General features: G+C 40.2%; 1 protein-coding gene across 1 annotated transcript in view; it reads right to left on the minus strand.

Moving 5' to 3' along the window:
- LOC101864702 overlaps positions 1-2,690 on the minus strand; it is a gene marked incomplete in the record, with an annotated part of 31,662 nt that overhangs the window by 20,524 nt on the left and 8,448 nt on the right. The window contains 1 exon segment of the mRNA XM_013086139.2: positions 1,250-1,356. Coding sequence (XP_012941593.2) covers positions 1,250-1,356 — 107 coding nt within the window.

Below are 2,690 nucleotides of genomic sequence, written 5' to 3' on the forward strand. Positions count from 1 at the left end.
CCCCCCCAAACCTCCCTCTTTCTTGTCTCTTCATAAATAACCACTACATCAGCACTTCTTGGTGTCAATGAAAGAAACTGAGAGCAAACGTCTTGGTTTGAACAATAAGGGAATATGAAAATTGTCAGGGTGCAGTCACACATACTTCAGTGAGAACAACATCGACACAGCCACCCCCTCCATCATAACACATAACACACAAAACATAAAAAGCACATTAACAAACAAAAAAGAAGACAACAACATACACATACCGGTAACACACATGTAACATCAAACATCCAAACAGTGAAATAGCAATAATAGCTAAGGTAAAACTATTTAACGTAACCATATCAAAAACACCGTCTGCACGATAGTAGCCTACAATCAAATCTTTGAGAAGGTGAACGAAAATAAAAGTGAAAAAGAAAACTAGCCCCCACACTGATGATAAATTATGCGGAAAAGCGACTAGACAGACAAACCATTAAAACCCGAACAATAATTCCCAAGTCCTTTCCGACTTCAAAGTGCAAAGAAGATTGGCACGAACATCAAAGGGAGGTTGCACGCTAAAATTTAATGAAACATCAAGGTATGTCCGACATTCGATTTTTTTACGGAGCGCTGCTGGAGACTGAGAAAGGAAAGCTTATTTGTGAGTCGTCACCAGCGAGACAGAGGTCTTTGGCGCACTGCACAATTTGCTCATCCAGGCAGAGCACAGCACGGAAACATTACAATTATTCCAGGATTTTGAAAGACGTTACGATGATTGCTACCATTTGTTACGTCTGAATCCAGCCGTATGTATGTAGATTATCCATTAGATCTAATATGCTGCTTTCTATCGATGTTTTGAAACGCCGGTAGGCAGCTAAAAAAATCTAATCGTAATTGATTTTACTAACAGCAAGTGCCTAAAGCAGAAATACTAATTTTCAGAAGACGAGTTTGATGGAATATTCTTTAGGCATTTACAACGAATTTGTGCAACACCATAACATCGCAATTCAAGGCAGTTCATGCTCATTCATGCCACATTTCAAGTCAGAAGCTGAGAAAAACAGCATTGGAAGTGAACTCAATACTTGCTTTTTTGAAGTTTATATGCTTGAAAATATTTTCTTGCAAAGCAACACTCAAACACTTTCATCTAAAGCACGAAACGAAAGGGAAGCTGACGAAATGATGTAAAAGAAGGAGGAAGTTTTCTAGTAGAGTCTAGGCAAACCATTAAGAAGACAGAAAACAATCGTGTGCCTACCTGGTTGACAAACGTACTTGACCTCCGCGTATTTAGGGGTCAAATGGCATGGGTCACCAAATACGTCATTGTTGACCTTCATCAAGCACTGGGCTCGCCCGTCACATCTGGGGACGACAAGGAGTAAACATTTTTGGTAAGGCACATAATTCGTGAGGCATCATCGTGAAATCAAGCGCTCGGCAAAATAGTGAAATCAAAGAAACCAGCATTTTTCTGGGCGTTTAGCGATTATTATTATTTTTTACGAACTTTCTTTTTTTGGCTCTTTTTATGTCCAATAAAAAGTATATTTCTGCTAGATTTTTTTGCGCTGATAAAAGGGACAATGTTTAAAATTTTTCATCAGTTTCCAAGGACTCTCTAGTTATGGAAGTCACCAAACCTCTGCCGCCATTTACTGCTGAAACCTAGCGACCCCACCTCCTCCAAACGCAAATATCTCGATTTCTATTCAAGATAATCGGATAGATTTTTAAAAATAAAAGCAATACAAATGAACAAGCTTCAAGAAGATGCCAATAACTCCACTTGCCCAAAAATCGACGGCGTCGCGACAAATTTATTCATCGTGTTTGTTTCACGGTCTCAGCAAAACATTCTAGATCAACTAGGAAGTGGGCTGCTCCGACCCTCCCTCTCTGTCGGGCTCAGATAAGTGGGCTACAGCTTTCCAGAAAGGCACAAGAAAATGTATGACAAAACAAAACTCAAACCACACCCCCCCCCCCCCTTAAAAAACAACAACAAAAAACAAACAAACACAAAAATAAACAACAACAACAACAACCAACCAATAAACAAACAAACCAACAAACCAACAAACAAACAAACAAACAAACAAACAAAACAACAGCAAACACCCCACCAACTAGGGAATCAGAAGCACGTCTACTGCATACAACGACAGAGAGTTAAACTATGACGCCACAGACGCTGATCAAAAAATGGTCTAAATTGTGTAAGTTTTTAGTTTTAGTGGAGTTTTACGCACTTGCAACACGATGAGGTCATATAAGTGCCTAAGAATAGAGGTGTTACAAGATAGTAACATTCACAAAAAGGAAGAAGGAGAGATAAGGACGGTAGATATTTGAAAGGAAAGGAGCAAACCACACCAGAGCACCCACCAAAGTTAAACTAATGTCTTTGCAACAAAGCACGGTTTTGACAAGAGGGGGGACCTCCAAATCCAATGTCCGTCTCCGATAGGACCAAACTACATGGACAAATTCGTGTGAAATGCCTTTTCCAAGAACACAAAGTCGGCTTAAACGGAGTCTCGAAGCCCCGAACCCACAATTTCACGATTACAAGTCCGGTAGCCTACCCACTACACTACCAACGCCACCCTGCTGACTGGTCAAAACTAAAGCAATACAGACGGACAAACAAATTGCTTCCTCCTAGCTTGTTTCTCTCTCTCTCTCTCTCTCTCTCT

Source organism: Aplysia californica, unplaced genomic scaffold (assembly GCF_000002075.1).
Source record: "Aplysia californica isolate F4 #8 unplaced genomic scaffold, AplCal3.0 scaffold00439, whole genome shotgun sequence".
Taxonomy (NCBI): domain Eukaryota; kingdom Metazoa; phylum Mollusca; class Gastropoda; order Aplysiida; family Aplysiidae; genus Aplysia; species Aplysia californica.